Source organism: Quercus robur, chromosome 2 (genome assembly GCF_932294415.1).
Source record: "Quercus robur chromosome 2, dhQueRobu3.1, whole genome shotgun sequence".
Classification (NCBI taxonomy): domain Eukaryota; kingdom Viridiplantae; phylum Streptophyta; class Magnoliopsida; order Fagales; family Fagaceae; genus Quercus; species Quercus robur.
Window position 1 is genome coordinate 9,880,855 of NC_065535.1, and position 22,224 is coordinate 9,903,078.

At 38.0% G+C, this 22,224-nt stretch overlaps 2 protein-coding genes across 2 annotated transcripts; both read left to right on the forward strand.

Moving 5' to 3' along the window:
* The first annotated feature begins 3,893 nt into the window (after positions 1-3,893).
* Positions 3,894-6,389, forward strand: LOC126712264 (putative pectinesterase 11). The gene is made up of 4 exons (XM_050411529.1): positions 3,894-4,410; positions 4,498-4,686; positions 5,303-5,538; positions 6,074-6,389. Exons 1-4 carry the CDS (start codon positions 4,027-4,029, stop codon positions 6,279-6,281), a joined length of 1,017 nt encoding a protein of 338 aa, XP_050267486.1. The 5' UTR covers positions 3,894-4,026; the 3' UTR covers positions 6,282-6,389.
* An 8,690-nt stretch (positions 6,390-15,079) lies between these two features.
* On the forward strand, positions 15,080-17,799 carry LOC126712265 (uncharacterized). The gene is made up of 4 exons (XM_050411530.1): positions 15,080-15,245; positions 15,656-15,780; positions 15,905-16,026; positions 17,364-17,799. Exons 1-4 carry the CDS (start codon positions 15,194-15,196, stop codon positions 17,497-17,499), a joined length of 435 nt encoding a protein of 144 aa, XP_050267487.1. The 5' UTR covers positions 15,080-15,193; the 3' UTR covers positions 17,500-17,799.
* The last annotated feature ends 4,425 nt before the right edge of the window (positions 17,800-22,224 follow it).

Sequence of the window (22,224 nt, forward strand, 5' to 3'; positions counted from 1 at the left end):
TCTGCACCATATTATCAACCACTAGATTACAAAAATCCTTATAAAGAAGAAAACTCATAGGTCACAGCTCAGTTTCATGTCATTATAACAATGACATTGACAATGCTAAGCGTCCTAGCTTAACCTACTACCCCGAAGCCATGAAACTAAAAATTAGTTCAAATGAATGCATAGATATATAGATAGGTGCATATCCTACTTTTAAAGCATACAAGAACTAGTAAGATGTATTTGTTTGCTTTGGTTTTCACAAACCCACATTATTATATCAAACAAACTAATGCCTCCAATCTAGAGATAGGCTCTAATAGATAAACAACAACATAGTTTTTATTGGTACGTTAAAAGCCATAACTTTCTCTGTCTAAATTTCAGATCCCAGGAGGGGATGCGATATGTGTGGAGCCCTTTTCTCATTGATACTTCAAGCTGTTATGGGTGGCATTATTATTATGCCATTACTGTTCAAAGTTTTTGCAGACTAAAATATGACATCAGGGACAGACGGAGTTGGAGCCTCAAACATATTGAAGAATTGATTGGCATCTTTGATTTGGATATTCATATATATTGTTGGGGTACCCATACTTCCCTAAGGACTTTTTCCACAATTGTTGAATATTTATGTGCCACATATAGAGGCAGTGCCAGCTATAATTTTGCCAAAGCTGGCGAGTCCCTACTTTTTCTACATGTATGAATTATGATAGCATAGATTACAAGGTCATGACCTAAAATGGAAGCCCACCTTGGGTTTTTTTAATGTCAAATAAGTAATTGAAAGTCTGAATTTTCATGGCCAGAGAATTTGATTGCCTCTTGGGACGCACTATGATACCACGCGTGATTTTTTTTAGTGAAATCAATCATGAACATATATATATATATTTCCCAAAGGTAAACCAAAATGGTTGCTGGGTTCTCACTTCTCAGAGTTTTTGGCTTGTAATGAATATTGAAACAGAAAAACAGGTTCTCTTTTTCTATGTTGGCAATGTAGGTGACGAAAGAAAACTCTTTTGTGGGTTCAAACATGCATAAAATTCAGGTGCCAATGCCACCTAGTTAAAGAGATATTAGCAGCCACGCATGTTCAGAGTAATGAGAAAAGTGGGTGTTTTTTCAGTTCGATTTGAACTTGCTCATTTTTTAGTGATAGAAAGTAGAAACAAAGAGAAAGTAGACCACCTTTTATTCTCTTGCTCCGCTTTTTTGTCTGTTATGGTACTTTTGCTCACATGGGCGTTTTGCCTTTTCTATTTCACCTTTCTTGTTCTTTAAGACACGTCAAATTTTCTCTTATTTTGTTATTCACAGTATCATGTGATAGAGCCGCACAAAGTATAACTCTCAAACTTGAAATATCCAAAACCTCATATCCGCAAGAAAAAGAAAGCAAAAAGCATTATCTAGATTCTACGTAAAAAGAAAAATAAAGGCGAAAAATCAAAAGCCTTACATTATTGTTCTCTCTCTTTTTTTTTTTTTTTTTTGGATCAGAAAAGCCTTACATGTGTGGTAGATGTAGATAGATATACTCATATAAAGCGAAAAATCAAAAAACCTTTTCCCAACATCTTAATGTTAATAAAGTTGGATTGTTGGGCCCGTACATTAATTTAAGACCGACATGCATCAAAGCATTCAAGTTCCCAGCCCAAACTTGACTTCTAAGCAGCTAGTCCAACCTGATCAACTTCTGGAATCTGGGCTCCACTTCACAAAAATTAATGAGGAAATCAAGTCAGGTCAAGTATATTGTACATTCATCTGCCCATTGCATAAAAGTAAACTTTGCGCACAGGCTCACAGCCCTGAAATTGAAAATCTACATTGACTCCCCCATTAGTTTGGTGAGTGTTTTAATGCCTTTGAAATGATGTACACCTTATTTGATTTAAGATGTAAACCTTATTTGATTTAAGTGTCCTGTTAACTAATGACTTTAGCCCATTTGTTAATAGATTATTTTAGAAAAAATTTAATATCACTTTTATGAAAAATATAAAAAATTGTAAAAAAAGAAGAAGTTAATTTTTAATTTTTAGAATATGGGCTAGTCCAACCTGATCAACTTCTAGAATCTGGGCTCCACTTCACAAGACTAATGAGATAGTCAAGTCAACTCATATTGTACATTCATCTGCCCATTGCATGAAAGTAAAATTTGCTCATAGAATCAGAGCCCTGAAATTGAAAATCTACATTGACTTCCCCATTAGTTTGGTGAGTGTTTAAATGCCTTTAAAATTATGTACTATATAAGGCTTATAAGGACCCGTTCAAGTATTTTTTTGCATAAACAAGCTACGATGCGAATATGTGTCCAAATCATAGCATGTCCAATGCAAAAAGACACTAAATACAAGCTTTACCAGTTTAATTTAATAATATCTAAGACACTATTCAAGCTTTGAATATTAATAATTGAGTTATAATTGGCTTAAGCCGAATACAACAATTTTTACAAACAAAATGAATCATCATATACAAAGTTACAAAAAATTTAAGTGGATGCTATAAGTTAAAACTTTTTCTAAAAAAATTTGCAAGAATTTTCTAATGAGCTTGAAACAAGATTGGACAAGTTTTACTTTAAACCAGCTGAACATATTTGTCAGAATTTGGGCCTAAATTGAAAGGCAACTTAGAGTTAAGACAGGCCGAATAGAAACAATAGGGAAAAATTGGCCCATAATATAATGGTCCTATTTTTATATCTTATTTTTGAACCACCCATTATATTATTCACAAAGTTCTCAAGAAGGAAATTCCGGGTCCAACCGGATATGAGGTAGCGTGCCTTGGTTCAAGGAGGGGTCCAGCCCAGCTGGGTGAAGTCACCATGGCGGTGGAGTCGTCGTCTACTCCAATCCAATGAACTGCGTTCGCGCTGGCAAGCGTAATGGGCCAGTAACCTAAAATTAAATACTCCTATCATACCCGTATATCTCAAGTTATTCCAAATGCATTACTGTGCATCCAGGTAAGGGTTAGCGTTTAAGTTTCTAGGAAGGAACTTTACACAGATATACACTTAGATTACGTTAAAGTAGAAATTATATCTTATATAAAAAAGAAAAAAAGAAAAAAAAAGGTTATTCCAAACACTTTTTTAACCTAAAAAACATTCTATCTAGGGCTTTTGCCCAGATCAATGCTTGTCATATTATTTTTTTCACAATTTATTAAAAAATTGTAATTTGTGCAATAACGGTTTCATATATTTTATTGCTATTACTGCTTTTATTTTACATCAATTACAATATATTAAATTTAGAGTAATGTTACAGACACAACCTTTTTTGGTTTTCATTTAGGTCCACTATTAATATCACTTTTTCATTTACCAATAATCATTGGTCACATAAGCAATTTGTAAAAAATTTTATAAAATAATCTGTATCTTTAGCATTATTCTTAAATTTATAAGTTTAAATACACAACAGTTTTCCTTTGAAAAAGAAAAAGTACGTAACAATTTTCACATCTTTTACTTAAGTATTGATATGGACCTTTGTGACTTGTGAATGATAAAACTAGTATCAACAATGAACTTATGTGAAAATGACGTTACTCTAATTACAATAAATTAATTATATCAACATTGTGGATAGTTTTGTCTCTAACATACCTTGTGCATTTTGCTTTGAAAGTCTAATTGTTTCTTACACAATATTCTAAGCTGAAATTCACACATTTTTCCAACATTTGTTTCGTCTGTCTCAAGCACAAATCTGAAATCTCTCTTTGCCGCCTGCTTCGAACTAGGGCAACAACCTGATATCCCTCTCCCTCAAATGGCGTCCGCAAACACGCTTACTTCAAACTGGATATCATTCTTATTGCATCACAAGAAAACGGCCCTATCTTGGTTGACATTCACCTCAGCTTGCCATATAAAAGAACACACACACCTTCATTCCTTTTTCATATCCTTGTCATACAAAAAGTTCATTATCTATCTCAATCTTTTAGTACAATACATAGCAAACTATACGTGATAATATATACCATTTTCTCAATATGATGACTCGTGGTTATGTTTTCAACTTCTTTGTCCTAGCTCTATGTACTCTCATGGCTATTTCCAGAGCAAACCAGGACCCAACTCAAATGACTACAGCCCTTCTAATACGTGTTGACCAGTCTGGAAAGGGAGACTACAAAAAAATACAAGACGCCATTAATGCTGTGCCATCCAATAACTCGGAGCTTGTATTTATATGGGTCAAGCCAGGAATTTACAAAGAACAGATTGTTGTGCCCGTGGACAAGCCCTTCATAACACTAAGTGGCACAAACACAACTGGAACTATAATAACATGGAACGACAGTGGTGACATATTTCAGTCTCCAACATTTACTGTCTTGGCCTCTGATTTTGTTGGGCGATTCGTCACAATCCAGGTATAATATTATTTCCACAAAAGTTATTGATTTTCTATGTAAAAATACAGGATCACTGACGAACTTTTAATACCATGATCTATATAGAATACATTTGGGGCAGGAAATAAAGCTGTTGCACTGAGAGTTTCGGGAGATAGGGCAGCATTCTATAATTGCAGAATACTGTCCCATCAAGATACCCTACTTGATGATACCGGAAGGCACTACTACAAAAATTGTTACATAGAAGGAGATACTGATTTTATTTGTGGAGATGCTGCTTCTCTCTTTGAGGTAACACACCCAATTTACCTAGGTAGCTTGTTTTAGACTAGAATTTATAGGTCTAATGCACGCTATATGTCAAATATTTTTAACGAAAATGTTTGATTCTCCAAAAAAAAAAAAAAAAAAAAAAAAAAAAATCTAAAAGTTAAGATTTAGTTCATCAAATCAGTTTGATTTTGTTCTCTTAAATATAAGATTGGTTCAAAAATGGGTGCCTCAGTATCTTATTAGTTACATTTAGAAAAATAGATGAATGGACAGAATTATTTCCTATTAAAATTTTGGGACTAAAATTCAAGCTTTTTAAATTTAAAAAATCAAAATCAAACCTGTACCAAACTTCAGGACTAAGAGCATGATTGACCATATTATAATATTAATCTACACATTAGAGATAATTAATATTTAAAGTGGTTTTCTTATATCATGTATACATTACTTAGAGATAACATTTGGCATAGTACCCATTTAGGCCTCTCTTTTTTTCATTGCTTGTGGCTGATTTTCAAATCTGTTTTTGGTCACCATCTGTTGCATACTTGCATGTAAGACCTGATTTAATGGTCAAATGAATGTAAAATAGTGCTGACATTGAAATACGGGTGTGACTGGATTTATGCAGAAATGCCATTTGCACTCACTCTCGGAAGGAGTTGGAGCTATCACAGCCCAACGTAGAGAGTCACCTGCGGAGAACACTGGGTTCACCTTCTTGGGTTGCAAGATCACTGGCGTGAAAACTGCCCTTCTTGGAAGGCCATGGGGTGCCTATTCTAGGGTAGTCTTTGCTTTTACTTACATGTCAAATGTCATACTGCCCCAAGGTTGGGATGACTGGGGTGACTCATCCAAACAAAGGTAATCTTTTAATGAGTAAAATTTAGATTCAATTATTTACATGTTGTACCTTAGAATATCCCATTAAATTCAACAATGTGACTTAAATTAATCAATACAACATAAATTTTCTTAAAAACAATTAAATAAAATTATATAGTTTATAACTCAATTCAACTATAATTGAATTTAATTGGACAAACAATCTACATTATTATTATTTTTTTAAAGCAGATAAATTTATTAAAAAAAAAAAAAAAAAAAAAGGCCAGAAAGGCTGTTGGGCCTAGCACCATCTCGGATTACCACTCCACAAATTCAGTGGCGGAGGGCCGAGATGATTACAAGCCCATCCCAATTACAACAGCAACTCAAAAAAAAGAAAAAGAAAAAGGCCAACTGGGCTAGGGAATGTGCTTCTTTGTAGAACAAAAGTCCAGCTGTTAAATACTTTTACATTTATATTCAACCCAGAAAAAAGAAACTACATTTTTTTTTTTAATTATTTGGTGCTGGTGGCAATGAATTGATTTTTGTTGCATTTTTGGTTTTACAGTACGTCTTACTATGGGCAATACAAATGTTCTGGACCTGGAGCCATTACATCAAGAAGGGTCCAATGGTCACACAACCTCACAATTCAAGAAGCAGCACCCTTCTTGACTATGGACTTGATTAGTGGCAAAAGTTGGATTAGGCCAGCACCAACCAGTTTCAAGAAAGCGCCTGCTTCCATTTCTAAGAATAGTGATACTGGAAATTAATATTCAACACTAATTTGTAATTTGTTGATTACTAGTACTTAATTTGATGAACAGCTTTGCTCATCATGTTCTTTTGTAAACAAAATAAACTACCATTGCTTTGTGATTTGTTAGAGGATTCTGCTGAGGGTTTTTTTTTTTTTCAATAAGTGAATTAGTGAAGTGGTGGGCTCACTGGAATATAATGAAAATGGGCTGGACTTTTGTGGTAAGGGAAAACCCAAACCTAAAACGAATGTAATAGACATTCAGGCCCACATGTGATCGAAAAACGAAAACATATTCGGGTCCATTCAAGCGCGCTCTGTCTACACTTTTTCGGACTTCGGGTTTTCTTGCCCCAATTTTGGGCTGGATAAGTGGATATCTACTAGACAGTGGACACTAGATATTGTCTGCCACCTGATGCCACAATTGACAATCCCAATGATGACGTGCGTCTTGCGGTAAAACAGCAGTTTCCTATATCTTTGTTATAAGTGTTCCGTGACAGACTGTCATGCACTTTTTACGTGATCATTGGGAGGGCTAAGAGTTAACAACCGTTTGGTTTTTTTTCTTTTTTAATCATTCATCGTGTCACTCACAGCTTAAAATATCTCAATTTTCTATACTTAGCCATTTGTCACACCTCACTTAGCTTCTTATCACTCAATTTTTCTACTTTTTTGTGTGACTCATACCTGTAAATTGGTCAGACCTTTCTGTTAAGCCTATTGATCAGATATCCATACCCACAAATCCGCAAACAAAAAATATAAATACAAAATCCAAATCGGAATTGCTACTCACCACCACAAAAAAATACTCACCATCACCACCACCATCACCATCAACCACAAACAACAAATCCCAAAAAAAAGCCCTCCACCGCTCACCACCACCACTCACCAAATCCAGAAAAAACCCACACCCAAACCGACAAGTAACCCACCAATTCAAAACCGAAATTCAAACCGATTCAACACCGAACTCAGACCGATTCAACACCAAAACTCAAACTGAGTCAACATCGAACTCAACTGAGTCAACACCAAAACTCACACCGATTCAACACTGAAACTCAAACCGATTAACACCGAAACTCATAAACACCAATAGCAAAAGGAAAGAAAAAGAAAAAAAAAAAAAAAAGATGAAGAAGACCAGACCAGACCAAGCGTGAAAGGGAAAAGAAAAGAAGAAGAAGAAGAAGACCAGTGTGAAAGGAAAAGGAAAAAGAAGAAGAAGAAGATCACCCGAACTCACCGAACCCAGTAAAAAAAAACAAAGAAGTCAAAAGTTGAGGCTGTTGCTCTGATCGTAGGTCCCTCAGTGTATGTTTAATTACGAAAACCCATTGAAAATTGAGTTTTGGAAATTGAAAACACTTAAAATGTGTTTTCAGTTTCCATAACTCATTACTAAAAAATCAGAGAATTGAGTGATGAAAACAAAAACTGGAAACAATGCCAAACAGACTTCTCAGCTGTAGGACCCACATATTTTGAGTTATGGGTGATGTAAACACAAAAACCAAACAACTCCTTAGGATTTCAAATCTCTAAAAAGAAACTTCACATACATTTAAATGGGTTGAACAAGTATCCGCATCGCAATGTGTTTAGTGGCATTGGTCACTGGACACAAGCTCCCCCACTTAAATTAGGCTAAAAGTAAAAATATTAAATTCTATAAGGATGTGGTGTAAAACTCATACTTTACCCCTACAATCCCATGTTACATCATCTTATCACATATTTAAGAATAAGTACAACTACACCCAATTAATTCTAAAATCCATACTAAATCTAACCAAATTGAGAATTTATTGAGATATTATTAGGTATGGTAGGATATATTAAATTTTACGTAAAATACTGATGTAACAATCTCTTATTAAATGGTGTAAAACATAAGTTTTATACTCCATCCTTACCAAATTCAAATTCAAAATAAATTTCTATTCCAAATTATAAAATAAAATAAAAAATGTCTATGTCACACAAAATAAACGGGATATTTCGATCAATGAATATTATATGACGTAACTTACAAGATGAATGTTTTGTATCTCTAGTCTTTAATTAATACATTAACGAGATGATTGTTTTGAATCTCTAATCTTTAATTAATACATTAATGAGTTTCATTTTTTATTATTATAAAGATTTGACTCCAAGTGTTGATTACAAGAGTTTTTACTAATTAAATTAAGGGTGTGTTTAAATACCGCTTATTTTGTTGAAATTGAAAAATTAGTGCTGAAAGTACTGTAGATAAAGGTAAAAGTTAATTGAAATAGTATAGTGAGGTCCATAAATAGTGTCAAAAAGTGTAATGAAGCTCATGAATAGTAGAAAAATTAAATTGAATAGTGAAATAATTTTAATTTTTAATCTCCACCCAAACGCAAGAATAAAACTTAAATACAATACCTTAGTTACTGTTTCTTAGGTTTCCTTCTTAAAATTCAATCATGTGACTACTTAACTAAAAATATACTTTCATCCCATGAGAAAAAAGAAAAAAAAGTCACATGGCTGAATTTTAAGAGACAAACTTAAAAAACAGTATCTAAATACTGTACTTAAATTTTGCCTTTAAATTAATTAAAACCCAAGAAAATGTTATTAATTTTAAGAAATTTTTTTTTTCTAAATCACCGTCAGCTAAAATCCATAATTAAACCTTGCCCTCTTGAATTTCTCCAAAAAATAAAAGAAAAAAGCCATTGCCCTCGTGATTACACTAACTTTGAATTCCACCTACTAGTGGGTCCTTTCTTGGAAAGGAAAACAAGTTGACAACAAATTAGGAGTACATTCAATGGATCAATTCATTATTAATTTGTTCATATAGTCCAAAAAATAAATAAATAAATAAAATACAATGTTAAAATTATTACAAATTTTACTATACAAGACTAAAAAAATTGGAGGGTTTGAGCCATCATGGTTGTACCTTCCAAAATTCTTAGGATAAGTTTCTAAAGGGTGTTTGATAAAATAGTTTGAATAATGTTGTTTGTGTGTTTTTGATATATGTGTGGATGAAAAAGTGTGTTAAAAAGTGTGTTAGTGTGTTTAAAATACTCTAAATATTGCTTGAAATAACTTACCAAATAGGTCCTAAACCACCGCCAGTTAAAATCCATAATTAAACCTTGCCCCCTTGGATTTCTCCCAAAAATAATAATAATAATAATAATAATAAAAAGCCAATGCCCTTGTGATTACACTAACTTTGAATTCCACCAACTAGTGGGTCCTTTCTTGGAAAGGAAAACAAGTTGACAACAAATTAGGAGTACATTCAATGGATAAATGCATTATTAATTTGTTCATGCAACCCAAAAAAAAAAAAAAAATTGCAATATTAAAGTTGTGGGGCCAGAGAACTTATGACCCGGCCCACTTTCCATTAGGACCCAGGACCCGTGCCGAGGAGAGTAGTTACCGAGGACAAGTGGTGAAAGACCAAATAGCCTAGAGATGCAGTCGAGGATGACCCTGTCCTCGGTATCCCAAGACTTCAAAGGGAAGAGCGACATGTCGTCAAAGGCGACCTCGAAAGCGCCCCCAGAAGAAGAGGCGACTAGAATGGGACTCACGTGGGGGTACGGAGTGTGGGTGGTTCAAGGTAAAGACGTCACCTCTGCATTAAATGCGCCCACAAACATCCTAGCCATATTAATGGGAAAAGACTCCTGAACAGTGTGGTTTCAGTTATTGCAACTAACAGAGAGTGGGGGGAGGCGGCTGATGGGACAGGTACTCGAGTAGGTACCTACCTGATCAACAGATGGAGGGTCAGGATCAACCGAGAAGGGCTATATAATGTGAAGGCTTATGCGCCGAAAAGAGGAGGCCGGAAACCAGAGACCCAAAATAGGGAAAGGAAGAATATGAACATTAAGTTTTATGGGCAAGATCCACGGATAGCCTTAGCTCACCTCTATGCGTCCACCATGAGTACCATGACTAATCATCGTCCGGTGACCAAGGCCTAGCCTTTTAAGACCACGCTCTACAAATTATATTATTTGGGCCTTTAACGTACGAACCCAATACCATCTTGGGGTCGTTACAAATTAAGTCCTTACAATTGGCGCCGTCTGTGGGGAAGGCTTGTGCGCTGGCAAAGGCGGTGGATCGAGAAAGTCCCTCCATCACTTCCAGCAGCCCGTTGTTAGGGGCTACGCTTCGAAACGTCAGTAGCGTGGACGGTTCTAGGGGCTTCCAACGTCAGATCAACGTCCCACACCTTGGCCAAGAGGCTAATCCCCCAAAACTTAAAGAAATATCTAAGTTTTGGATAGAACCAAGGTATTACATGGTACTCGGACTCAAACCTATGGGGAAACCAACTACTTAAAAGAAATCTAAGTTTTTGACAGAACTAAGGTATTGCATGGTCCTCGGACTTAAACCTATGGGGAAAACCAACTACTTAAAGAAATATCTAAGTTTTGGACAGAACCAAGGTATTGCATGGTCCTCGGACTCAAACCTACTATAAAGTTTTCAAAACAAAAGGGAAACTAGTTAAATAATTAAATTAGAAACAAATACAAAGGTTGGCCAGTGCTTTTTACTTCTTTGATTTCGTTTGGGCCACATCCTGGGAAGGTTGATCGGGATTAGCCTCGGAGCCCTAGGAAACATCCCCTTCTTGGGAAGGCTTGGCAGGATCAGCCTCGGTGCCCTGGAGGACATTAGTAAGGGAAATGGCCTGAAGGGGCTGAACAAAGATGGCTGGTTTCTCGGCACAGGAGATCTGGACACTGACTGTAGATGGGACGACCTTCTAAGGCATCTCGAGATTCAGACCTCCAGGTGCTTCTGTCGCAGCATGAGACTCTCCTCCTTCAGTCGACTCACCAGGAGGGACGATGATCTGTGCAGCTTCTGACTGAGCAGCCCCTGCCTCGTGTGGATCGCTCATAATCTCGGAGCTAGCGGAGGCGGTCTCACGGATGGCGGGAGGATAAAATATGCTCTCCGCCTTCCACAAGTCAGACGAAGCTTCCACCCCAGCTCGTTTTAAGGCCTCTTCCCAAACCTGGGAGCAGTATAGCCTGCATACTCCAAGAATTTGAGTTTTAAGGGAGGCCTGGTTTTTAGCCATCCCTGCCTCGTAACCCTCCTCCTCGGCCTTGTCCCTAGCCATTTCGGCCTCAGTTCTGGCAAACTCAACCTCCTACTTGGCCTTCATGGTTTCGTCCTTGGCAAATTCCGCCATGCCCTTAGCATTATTTGCCTCGATCAGTTGCTTTTTCAAATCGCTAATCTGCTCCTTAGCAATCTGCAATTGATCCTCGGCAGCAAGTAGGCGCATTGTCTGTTCCTCGGCCTGTTTTTGGGCACCAGTTAAACCTGCCAAGGCACTATCCCTGTCTCGGGCAGCCTCCCTTAAGTCCTCCTTAGCCTTCGTGAGGTTAGCCTCGGAAACTTTGAGGGTCCGCGCAGCATCTATGCGTTTGGTGCGTTCAGCCTCAGCGGCCTTACTCTGCCCCTTAACTTCTTCCTCCATCCTATAGGTGGCCTGGATAGCCTACCAATTGAGACAAGTGTATTTTGAATGAAAATCTGGGAGCCAGAATTGATAGAGCCTTAGGTTTCAAGAGTTTTACCATACCCAGGTACCTCTTCACGCTAAGGAAAACCTCCTGCATCCTCATGTTCTTTAACTCTTCCATATCAGTAGGAAGCAGCATAGTTCTCCTTAATGCGTCGGCCACATAACCGCCATCATCGTCTCTAAGGTCCCTCATGGACGCGGTTTCCAGCAATGGCTCCCCGTGGAGCATTGGATTGCGGTTTTCTCTGTGCTCCCTTTCCCGGCTGGCCCTCAATGAGGTCGAACAGGTTGGTTGGGGGCTTTCTCTTAAGACCCATCTCGGCTCGGGAGGATGTTCCCACTGACAACAGTTCCGCTTCAGACAAGTCTGGGTCACCTAAATCACCAGAAGGATCCTCGGATGGGTTGGCGTGGTCAAATGCCCCAAAACCCTCCTCGGACAGACCCAAATTACCTTCGTCCTCCGCTGTGTGATGAGACGATGAAGAGCTCACCAATGGGATGCCCTTTGGGATAGAAGATCTTTCGGAGATCAAAAACCCTTGTTCGACTACGATAATTTTTGGATGCCGAGGACGGTTAGCGCTGATCACGTGCTTTAGGTCAGTAAAGGACTTCTGAAGGGGAGCATACCCTAAGATTTTGTGAGCGGCTCTGACTTGACCATCCTCGTCATTTACAAAAACTGCCGCTTAAAGAACAGTATCCAAATCAACCCGGTTAACCAGATGAAAGTGTCGGTGAAAGGCGTTTGGATCTGCAAAAAAAGACATGTACATGGTTAGTAACCGAACCATATCAAATTAAAACGGCGCAAAGGATTGACACCCTTCTACTCTCTATACCCCACCTGGTTCTCCCTCCACCATCGGGCATGGAAGGCCATCATGCCATTCCCCGGATACAATAAGAAAGTCCTTATTCAACCCTTTGTTGGAGTCGGGGAGGCACTGGATTAGCCGAACCCTATCGTCTCTCGTCTTCATGTAGTAGGATTTTCCCTTCAAATTTTGGAGATTGTAGCACCAATTTACGTCATTATGGGGGTTATTCTTAGCCTCATTTTTTCGTTTAAGGCATCCATACAATCCAGAATCCTAAACATATTGGCAGCGCACTGGGTGGGAGCTAATCGGAAATGCCTAAGGTAACTCTTCATTACTAGTCCCATGGGGATTCTCATACCCTCCTCTACGAAGGCGAGAATGAGAATTACCACCTCGCCCGTCCTTCTCAGAAGATGCCACTCCCCCATCTTACAGTGCCTCAAACTCACGTTGGGGGGAATCCTATAATCGACGATGAACTTTTCCATCGCCTCTTTAGTATCAACCAATTTTCTCAATCTCAATTTAACCATCTCTAAGAGTTACTAAACAAACTCAGTGGATGACGGGAGAAGGAGAGGAACAAGAGAAAAATAAACTCAGAAAAGAAAAAGCACGAGTTAGTGAAGGCAGAGAACTTACAGAAAAGAGGAAAGGTGCCTCGGACAGGCTTTTTGTGTTGGAGATAGACTTGAATTTGGATGAAAGTTTGGATGAACCCAGGATATATGCACTAGAACTCTTAAGTGCAAAAGTGAAGAGACAAAGCAGTTCCAAAAATCATTTATACCTCCCATTGAAAGTAACTGCACGAATTTTCCCGCCCATAAAGGCAAGGAAATCTCCACCGTTAGATCACCATCGCGCCGTTGAACGTGAGAAGCACAGAGCCGCCCGCATTTAATGAGGACACATTTCACCTTCCAAAGGCTCCAGGAACGTGTCTCGGGCAGACGAAGAGTCTCAGGAACCAATAGGTGACAAGGATTGACAATCTTTGACAGAGGCCTGATGTCATCAAAACCCTCCTATCCGGCCGAGGATCCGGACAACAGGATTTTGAGGGGCTATTGTGGGGTCAGAGAACTTATGACTCGGCCCACTTTCCATTAGGACTCAGGGCCCGTGCCGAGGAGAGTAGTTGCCGAGGACAAGTGGTGAAAGACCAAATAGCTTAGAGATGCAGCCGAGGATGACCCTGTCCTCGACATCCCAAGACTTCAAAGGGAAGAGCGACATGTCGTCAAAGGCAGCCTCCAAAGTGCCCCCAGAAGAGGAGGCGAGTAGAATGAGACTCACGTGGGGGTACGGAGTGGGGGTGGTTCAAGGTAAAGATGTCACCTTCGCATTAAATGCGCCCACAAACGTCCTAACCATATTAATGGGAAAAGACTCATGAACAGTGTGGTTTCGGTTATTACAACTAACAGAGAGTGGGGGGAGGCGGCTGATGGGACAAGTACTCGAGTCGGTACCTGCCTGATCAACAGATGGAGGGTCAGGATCAACCGAGAAGGGCTATATAATGTGAAGGCTTATGCGCCAAAAAGAGGAGGTCGGAAACCAGAGACCCAAAATAGGGAAAGGAAGAATATGAACATTACGTTTTATGGGCAAGATCCACGGATAGCCTTAGCTCACCTCTATGCATCCACCATGAGTACCATGACTAACTATCGTCCGATGACCAAGGCCTACATTTTCAAGCCCACACTCTACAAATTATATTGTTTTGGCCTTTAACGTACGAACCCAATACCATCTTGGAGTCGTTACAAATTAAGTCTTTACAAAAGTCATTACAAATTTTACTATACAAAACTAAAAAATTGAAAGGTTTGAGCTATCATGTACCTTCCAAAATTCTTAGGATAAGTTTCTCAAATAACAGGATTTGTATTCCTCAAATCACACAATGAGTGAATTAAATTTATTAGGTCAACAACATTTGGAGAAAGATCGACTGGCACCAATTTATTATCTAAATTTAGTAAACGAATAGATGATAATGCAAAGTATTTCGCATGTAAACAATAACGCTAGAACAACAACGAAATCACTCAATTTGAGGTAAAAATTTGTCGTGTTCTTAGCATTTGTCGGCATGAATCTGTGGGCTGGTAGATCGATTGGAACGAGTAAAATCTTTGACACGACGGTGTCCGCCGCGTTAAGCTGACTCCTGATACATCAGTACCATCGCATCATGCCACCTTGCATGTAAATCTAATCTGTGGGCTAAGTGATCATTCATGTACAAAAGGTTATTGTAGCCTGTCATTGTTATCCTTAGCCCAAACTTTAGGATAAAGTCAAAAATTGGGCCATAGTTTTATCCTCTTTCCTAATAAAAAAAGTGATTGGGGATAAGAACAAAGCAGTAAATGATTAGACCTCGCCACTAGCACTAACAGCAGCTTATATATAAAGATATCTCCCAATTATTCTAGAAAGATACATGCTAGCTATATATAAATACATCTCTCTGATTCAAGCAATTTTAGTTGAGTGATCTTTGAGCAAATGGGTTCTTTAATGGCAGGATGGGACTCGCCCTACCAAGATCCAAAGTCAGGTAATCTCACTAACCTTGTCCAAATTATTCTTCTTCTTTTTTTGGATAAAAACCTTGTCCAAATTAATCTTATTTGACAAAATTTCCGTATTGTTTTTTTTTTTTTTTTTTTTTTTTTAATTATTTTAAATAAGTATATGAAGATAACATGTTTCACAATCTTTTTACCTTATTTCTTCTAACGCAAAAGGTATTACAAATTTTATTACATCGTCTTTACTTATTATGTTTTGAAATGGAATAATTACATTTATTATCACAATAAATTCAAATTTGTAATATTTATTGGTATATTTTACCATGTCGGTAGTGTTATGTTGCTCAAATTACAATAAAAAAATGTCGCTTAGAATTTTATTTTTCAAGAGTCTTTTGAAAAACTTGTTGTTTATGATAAGTGAATTTTTCAGAGGCATACAAAAGGAATTTGTCATTAACTAAAGAAGAGATTTCTTCTTACTGGAAAGCAAAGAAGAAAGCAGAGGAAGAACATGGTAGTGACATCCTGTCTAGTCCATCGGGTAGTAGTACTCAGGTGTGTTTATCTCTCTCATAAATAAACGCATGAGAAAAGCCTTTTCCTATATTTGCTTTCTTTCTTTTTCATGCTTTATAATTTGTAGTTGATGATACACAAATTCTCAAAATGAATGTGACAGGAAAGCGCATTTGGAGGCTCTGGGAAAAAGTTCGAGAGGTCGAACTCAGCGCCTTTGGCCAATAGAAGGGAGGCCTTCAAAACTGAAGCAAGCTTGGAGAAAATGATCAAGAAAAATGACTGGTAAGTAAAATTAAACCTTGTTTAACCCTTTAAGTAACACCAATATACAATAGCTCTGAGCTTAAGTAGCTGCACTCTTTGATATGGGGAAATTGCCATTTGCTGTAGTTTAAGTTGAGTATGAATGATTGAATTCTGCCTAAATGATATTGAATTAAAAAGCCACACTTTATCTGCTTTAGGTCTGTTTGTATAGGTTGTTGTGAAACTATATTTTGAGTTTAAAATGACTGTTTGAAAAAAAAAAAAAAAAAAAAAAAAAAAAACTATAAAGAGTTGCTGTTGCAAAATGATGTTTTGAGTTTTAAAAACTTTCTTTTAAGCTCCCAAAATGCCTAAATATATCATCAAATATCATCTACTTGAGATCTATTGTATTTCCTTATAGTGTATCAATTTACTCCCGGTTTGGATGGATGAGGGAATGAGAAGAGTAGAGTAGAGTTAGCTAAAAATAAGTTAATTTTGTGCTAAATTTACTTTACTCTGTTCCCTCTCTTTCAATCTCTCTCAATCCAAATCCAAACGAACTATTAGAGGGTTCAGAATGTAACGAGATTGTTGTATTTTTTAGATTTTTTGTCTGAATAATTGTATATGATTTTTATTTTTTCTTAATGAAAGGTGAAGGGTAGACAAGATTCGAAGATCACTTGCTTGGATAGTGTGATAAAGTACCATTATATACCAAAATTTTAATGAAATAATAAATTTAATCATTTAACTGTTGTACATTACTATTTGTTTCCAAAATTTTTAATTAAATTTATTTATTTTAATCATTAATGTAACATTTTAATGATGTGTTGATCCAGATTTTGTCTTACTAATTGGACTATTTACTCCCAAAAGTTTTAATTAAATTTAATTAATTTAATCATTAATCTAACATTTTTAATTGGGTTTCAATATGTGGAGTTTTTATTTTAAAATGGAAGTTAGATTTTTTTTTTTTTTTTAATTTATAAAGAAATAAAAAATTGAGATGAAGCATGTTTCAAATTTGAATGATAAATCATAAGGTTGAAATCTTTTACCACCATGGGGCCTTCTAGCCCAGGTGGTACCCGATCTCCCAATGATCTACCAACTCAGGGGTTCTATCCCTTGCATAAACACTTACCCAGCAAAAAAAAGAAAAAAAGGTTGAAATCTTTTAAAGGCATCTTAAGAAATTTTAGAGGATATTGATATTAGGTTTGTATAATTACAATTATATAGATTACAAATTAAATTTGATTCAAACTCCAATAAATTAAAGAATATAATTAGCATTTTTTTTCTTCTTGTCCTCCTCCTCATGCGTATAAACATTCTTATTTTTGCTGTGATTGCAGGTGGACAAGGAGTACTTGGGCATTTCTGAATGAGCCACCTCTTTCTGAAGGTGCATCCAACACTTACACATCTCAGTTCCATGTAGCTGGCCTGAACACGTCGAAATCAAGCACTGGTGAAGGAATTAGCACCTGATCTTTATTAAGTCAATCAAATCGAATGTAGAATATTGTGCATATATTATATGTATATCCCTAATTATCAGTTGTAGTGGTAGTACAATCTTGTGCTTCGAAAGCCCTAAACCAGCTGATAAATAGGTTTTGAGCTGTTACTTTGGTGTAAATAGGTTATGTATATGGGCATTGCAATTTTTGTTTTCCAGCCCTATAAAAAGAGACTGTTCTTAAATGATTATCGATTGAGTGTGATTCAGTGTGTGTTATGTAACATTTTTTGATTCTTAAATTTAATAGTGAAGATATATTATGTTGATCTGGATTTTAATTGTAACTAGTTTAGTCCTTTTGGGGGTAGAGCGCAAGTGTGACTAACACTTTTTCTTGACTTGGTAATCCTATATGGCTTCAAGTACACTATACCATGTTGGCCCCAATGAAAAAAAAGATTAGAGATTTAAGTGAGGGAATTTGTGAATGATCCAGACGGTAGTGTACTAATTAATCACACTAATTAATCACACGCACAAATATAATGGTGGTGGGGAATCTTACTCTATTGTTAGGGAAAGTAAATTTGACTCTTATGTCATAATAAAAGTCTTGCCAAATACTAAAAAAAAAGTGTATATATATATATATATATATCAACAAGCTCTAGCCTGAATTTATCTGGGATTAGATGAAACCACTTTATCCAAAACAATCATGGGAAATTTTTAGAAACTCTCTCCTTGATGTTGATAAGATGAAAAAAAAAGTTCATGTTCTCTCAAACACTGAGAAGTGAGTTTAAAGCTTCACACATGAAAGAATTAATCCAAGTTAGATTTGGACTGTTTTTCAAGGATGTTGGTTGTTGCGAATCAATTAAAAAGATATTGTTAAAACTTCGATGATACTCGTGGTGGACAAAATCCTCCAGTCATGAGCTTCCAAATTTGACCATATTGTTTTGGCAATTAAGGAATCAAAAGACTTGAAATCACTTATTATTGATTAGGTCATGAAAATTTTATAAGCCTATGAAGTAAGGCTTAACAATAAGTGCGTGCTTTTGGAGCAAGTACTACAGTTTAAGCACATCTTGAATAAGAAAAGATGACATGAGAAAAGCCATAGAGGTTAAGGGCATGGACATGGTCAAGGAAGATGATCCAAAGGAATGACAACCAATAAACCATAACAGAGCGATGAAAAGAAAGCTTCTCAAGGTCATACAATAGAGGGCTTAACAAACAATAAACAGTAATTAACCCATTTTTATATACAACTAATACATGAAAAAAGAAAAGAAAAGGAAAAAAGGTTAGAATTCATTATACAATCCCGCAAAAAATTGAAACAACATATATGATGAAAAGAAACTTAATCGTTACAAGAATTTCAATTAGATTTAGACTTTTAATTGAAGAGATATATATTTAAAAGTTCCTTAAACTTTAGTAATAAATTTCTGTAAGGACACAAAATCTGTAACGGCCCAGCGACGATGTTGGGCTCGCACACGGAAGGTCCCTCACAATAATATTTGTAGAGAGTGGGGTTAAAAAGCCAGCGTAGGATCACAGGATGGCATTTTGGGCCTGACTTTAGATGAACCAACATGAGATAAAGTTTTGGGCTGAATATTCAGGCCCTCCGACCTTGTATTGAGGAGGATATGGCTCCTCGGATACTGTCCGAGGAGCGGTGGAGTTGTCCTGGATTGCCCGTCGGCGGGTTTTTTAGGTGATGTCCAGCGTATACTCTTCAGACATTCCCTCTCATCCAGTTCCTTTTTTCGAGCCCCCCCCCCCTTTGGTCACATATCATTCTCTTTTATACTAGCCTACGTTCGTTGTCCTTCGTCCACGTGTAGGGTCGATCTTTCCAGGGCAGATATCTGTCCCATCAGTCTAATCCCTGATTTGTGGGAGATGATCCATAAAGCCTAAAAATCCGGCTCTGTCTGGGGCGATGTCATGTCAATGAAGGATATTTAAAGACTATTTTCGTGAGATATTTTCTGATCTTTCAAGTCTGCCTGTATCCCATTCTTGTCAATGGGGTTCTGGGCTTTCCGAGGACTGAGCGGTCCTCGGACGTACCCTTGAACCACATTGGGCTCACTATTTTTGGGCTTGGGCCTTGGCCTCCTTTAATTTGGTGACCTGTGGATTCCCCATAAGCTTGCGAGCTGGGCCCATAGAATGTTGGGCCCCACAATAGCCCCTCAAAACCCTGCTGTCCAACGTCTGGGTTGGAGAGGTGGGTTTTGGTAATACCGAGCCTTGACTGCGGCTCATTTAATTTGGCCCTTGATCAACGTTGATGACTCTTCACCTCCACGAGGGATGCGCCGGTCTACGAGCCGTTTTTCCTGGATTTACGTACGTGGCCGTTATGCCGCGTGGTTATCTGCAACGTGCCTTTAATCTCTTACCATTTACGAGACCTTCCAGATGCAACGGTTACTGATGGTGTGGGAGAACGAAACGGCGCGTCCTACTCTGGATTTCCTTGAGGATTTGAATGTGTCTTATACCCTCTTCCTCGTCCCCTATATAAAGAGAGAAGACAGAAGGTGACCCTTTCATATCCGAATCCTTTACGTTCTTCCCAGAATCCATTTCCTCCATCCGGTTACTCCCTATTCAATAATACTTATCTCATAATCATCCGCCATGAACAAACCCTTCCTTTCCCAGAAACGCCATGTCCCTACAAAACTCGAGATGGCTCGGTCGGGGCAAGGGTGGCGGAGGCTTAAGATTTGCCTCCCCATTCTTTTAGCCAAAATCCGAAGCAGGGACTCGTCACACCCCATTTCTGGTGTGACTGAGTCGAAAACATCCCTTGTCATCTCCATCCGCTCTCTCATGAGCATACCTAATAAGGCTCCCATTCTCCCTCTTTTGCTCCTTTTACTTTCTTTTCATTGCTTCCCTCTTCTTCTCCTCCTTCCCGCTCATGTCCTCCATCTTCTTTTTCCCTTGCTTTTTTCAGCAACAAGAGCTTGCTGAAGTGCTTCCATGTGTTCCAATTCTTCTTCCTTGTCCTTCATTATTTTTGTATAAGGTTCTTCTCCTGATATGAGCAGTACTGAGGCAGAGATTTCAGAGAGACTTTGAAGGCGAATTCAGAAGACACTTGGTGGTTTACTTAGTTATGTTACGGTTGTTGTTACTGTTTTAGTAGTTCAATTTTTTGTATAGGCTTGTTTAAGCCCTTCCTTGTATGTTGTAACAGTTTTTCATATTAATAAAAATGATTGTTATTCTATTTCGTATGTCTTGGCTATATGTTTTAACAAATGTGAAAGCGCTGTTCGGCACAGTAGTATAGCATTTGAATCAATAATAACTAAGGTCAAAGTAATCGTTCCTAAAAAGACGTCACGATAACTCTAACAAAAATATTATTCAACATGGCAATCCGACCAGTAAGGAATGAGACTTATCTTAAAATTGGCCGTGATGTGTGTTAAATGCTTCGATAAGATGTAAGAAGTAGCTATCCGAGGATGTGTTACCAATCGGATGAATGGCCTCCTTTGGTTGACGATCATTAGGTTGTTCTGCTATCTTCATGATGCGCGAGACTTAACCCTTTCCAGTATTGAAGCCGAGAAATTTCTTCATTCGGGCAGTTGATCTCCCAATGAGCCTGAGTCCGAGGACTTTGTAAAACCTGGGTTTTGTTCTAGACTTATGCGTTTTATCCCATGTACTTAACTTTTCCCCTTAGGCTTGAGTCCGAGACTTGGGTCTTTATTGGTACTAGGTTTTCCCTTTTTAGCTTGAGTCCGAGGACCATGCAAGCCTTAGGTTCTGTCCGAGACCAATGTCTGCATTAGTACTTGGTTTTCCCTTTTAACTTGATTCCGAGGACCCTGCAAGCCTTAGGTTCTGTCCAGGACCAACGTCTGCATCAGTACTTGGTTTTCCCTTTTAACTTGAGTCCGAGGACCATGCAAGCCTTAGGTTCTGTCCAAGACCAATGTCTGCATCAGTACTTGGTTTTCCCTTTTAACTTGATTCCGAGGACCCTGCAAGCCTTAGGTTCTGTCCAGGACCAACGTCTGCATCAGTACTTGGTTTTCCCTTTTAACTTGAGTCCGAGGACCATGCAAGCCTTAGGTTCTGTCCAGGACCAACGTCTGCATCAGTACTTGGTTTTCCCTTTTAACTTGAGTCCGAGGACCATGCAAGCCTTAGGTTCTGTCCAAACCAATGTCTGCATCAGTACTTGGTTTTCCCTTTTTAGCTTGAGTCCGAGGACCATGCAAGCCTTAGGTTCTGTCCAGGACCAACGTCTGCGTCAGTACTTGGTTTTCCCTTTTAACCTGAGCATTTCTCGAGGTGCCGAACAGGGTGTCCCTGGGCCTTCACGCAAAGCGGGCCTGGGCCGCGAATTCAATGGACCCGCAAATTAAGGGATATTTCTGCAACCTCTGGCCATGCAGTACTTCTCTGACGCCCCAAGGATCGAGGCGCGCCTTTACGAGGCTCTTTGAATCTCTTTGGCTGCAGTTGACGTTGGAAGTTGAGCCAAGACTACTTTGTCTGTAGTGCTCCTTGGGACGCCGCGTGAGTTGACTGCCATCATCTTGTCTTTTTAAATAAATAGGAGGAAGAAAAGGGTGCTTTATATATATATACACCCCTCCTTTTGGTTTTCTCTTACATCACGCCTTCCATATCCGGAGTCCTCCTTTCTTGGCATAACATGTTGAAAACGAGGGTTAGGAAGAAAGAAC

Excerpts from the sequence above, each read along its gene's own strand:
- LOC126712265 (XM_050411530.1), top strand. The coding sequence starts at position 15,194 with ATGGGTTCTTTAATGGCAGGATGGGACTCGCCCTACCAAGATCCAAAG. Across the intron at positions 15,246-15,655 it reads CTACCAAGATCCAAAGTCAG|AGGCATACAAAAGGAATTTG; the intron begins GTAATCTCACTA and ends TGAATTTTTCAG. Across the intron at positions 15,781-15,904 it reads CATCGGGTAGTAGTACTCAG|GAAAGCGCATTTGGAGGCTC; the intron begins GTGTGTTTATCT and ends TGAATGTGACAG.
- LOC126712264 (XM_050411529.1), top strand. The coding sequence starts at position 4,027 with ATGATGACTCGTGGTTATGTTTTCAACTTCTTTGTCCTAGCTCTATGT. Across the intron at positions 4,687-5,302 it reads ATGCTGCTTCTCTCTTTGAG|AAATGCCATTTGCACTCACT; the intron begins GTAACACACCCA and ends GGATTTATGCAG. Across the intron at positions 5,539-6,073 it reads GGTGACTCATCCAAACAAAG|TACGTCTTACTATGGGCAAT; the intron begins GTAATCTTTTAA and ends TTGGTTTTACAG.